The sequence below is a fragment of the Propithecus coquereli genome, unplaced genomic scaffold, assembly GCF_000956105.1.
Source record: "Propithecus coquereli isolate 6110/MARCELLA unplaced genomic scaffold, Pcoq_1.0 Scaffold152, whole genome shotgun sequence".
Lineage (NCBI taxonomy): Eukaryota > Metazoa > Chordata > Mammalia > Primates > Indriidae > Propithecus > Propithecus coquereli.
The window spans coordinates 1,494,667-1,496,391 of NW_012139636.1; the positions used below are offsets into that span (position 1 = coordinate 1,494,667).

A 1,725-nucleotide genomic window follows, 5' to 3' on the forward strand; every position below is an offset into this window, starting at 1 on the left:
AGTTACAACTCTTTTATTTATAGAATGAACTAAGAATAAAGTTTTTTTAACCTGATTTTGTCAGTTATATGCTGGTACAAAATAAAATGCTTCAGTTTACCTTTGACTTTTGGCATGTCATTATAAAGAGAGTCATTTTTTCAAAAATGTTAGGGCGTGGGTTTACTGGTTTTTCCAAGGCTTTTTAGTAATCTCTCAATGTCTAGACATATCTCAAGTCCTATTTTATTTTTCTTGAGTTTTGTTCTCTTATTGCTGTCGTAGATCCGAACTTCTAATGGCTTAATGTGTGATTTGATCAGCATTTACTCCATTAAGCCCTGTATCTTCTATAAAATTTGTGAGTTTACTTTGTAGCATTGTAATGGTTAGTTCTTATATAATAAACACTGAGATCATCAGGAACTCCATACTAGAATCTTTTAAGTTTAATTGCTCTGTATTTAAATACGTTTCATAATTGCAGGAACTCATAGGATGCTTCTAGTGTGTACTGAGACATTTTTCTTATTTATTTGGTGTGCTAGAATTTTGTATAGATACTTCAATTAATGGACAAAAATAAGATTTTGTTTGGGAATAGGATCAGGGAGGAATTTGGGAAGCTGGATAGAGAATTTTTTATCTGGTTTTCCTTTTCCCTGTTTGATTCTTACTTCATAGTTATGTTTATTTTTGTTTATTTATTTTATTTTATATTATGCTCTTTAAAAAAATTCTTTTTTGAAACGGGGGTCTCTCTGTGTTTCCCAGGCTGAACTTAAACTTTTGGACTCAAGTGATCCTCCTGACTCAGTCTCATTTTAAATCCAAATTATTTAAAATTGATAAAGTCTAACATTTACATTGGCATATATAAATGCTATATATGCCAAATGCTATAAAAACTCTATAAACAATTTTTAAGTCTTATTTGTTTATTTATTTATTTATTTTGCAGCCTTGCGTTACATCCTGAACGAGTATTGGTAGCAACAGGACAAGTTGGGAAAGAGCCTTATATCTGTGTTTGGGATTCATATACTGTGCAGACCATATCAATTCTAAAAGATGTTCATACCCATGGTGTAGCTTGCTTAGCATTTGACTTGGATGGACAGGTATGTGATAATTTTTTCCCTTTTTCTATATTATGTTTTTGAAATGTGTACTATAAATATTAATTGGAAAGCAATTGGTGAAAAGTATTTGTTTACCCAAGGGTGGAAGTGGGTAGGTGGGGTGGATGGTTGATGTATATAAGAAAAATAAGAACAGGGGATTTTTATTTCATCATATCAAGAATTTTCTCAGTTGTATTAATTACTACCTTGAAAGCCAAAGAGATGCTGATTCAGTAGAATACTACCTGGTTGTTACAGAAAATTTTATATGTAACTCTTGTCCAGGTAGGGTATTTTGATAGGACAGGTAGACGATGTCTTAGGAAAATTAAGTTTCTCTAAGTAGAGCTTTTCATATTTTAATTTGCAGTTACTTTAAAGGTTATCCATTAATATTATATTTTTTATTGAACAGAATAAGATAATTCCTATGAATTATTTTTATACAAAATCAAATTTCAAAACAAAAGATGTATAATAATTATCACTCCACTGACTCATCAGTTTCCAAATTGTTATCTACTTCTAGTCAATGATTTTTATAAAGTTAAATAAGCCAAGAGCTTTTCTGGGGTGCTTTTATGAGAGTTGTTATACCTAAAATATATTTTAAAAGTTATCA

At 30.1% G+C, this 1,725-nt stretch overlaps 1 protein-coding gene across 1 annotated transcript in view; it reads left to right on the plus strand.

Annotated features, from left to right (window-relative positions):
• Positions 1–1,725, plus strand: part of EML5 (echinoderm microtubule associated protein like 5) — a 186,729-nt gene that overhangs the window by 25,855 nt on the left and 159,149 nt on the right. Inside the window, exon 2 of the mRNA XM_012640398.1 lies at positions 941–1,100. Coding sequence (XP_012495852.1) covers positions 941–1,100 — 160 coding nt within the window. The remainder of the gene's footprint in view (positions 1–940; positions 1,101–1,725) is intronic.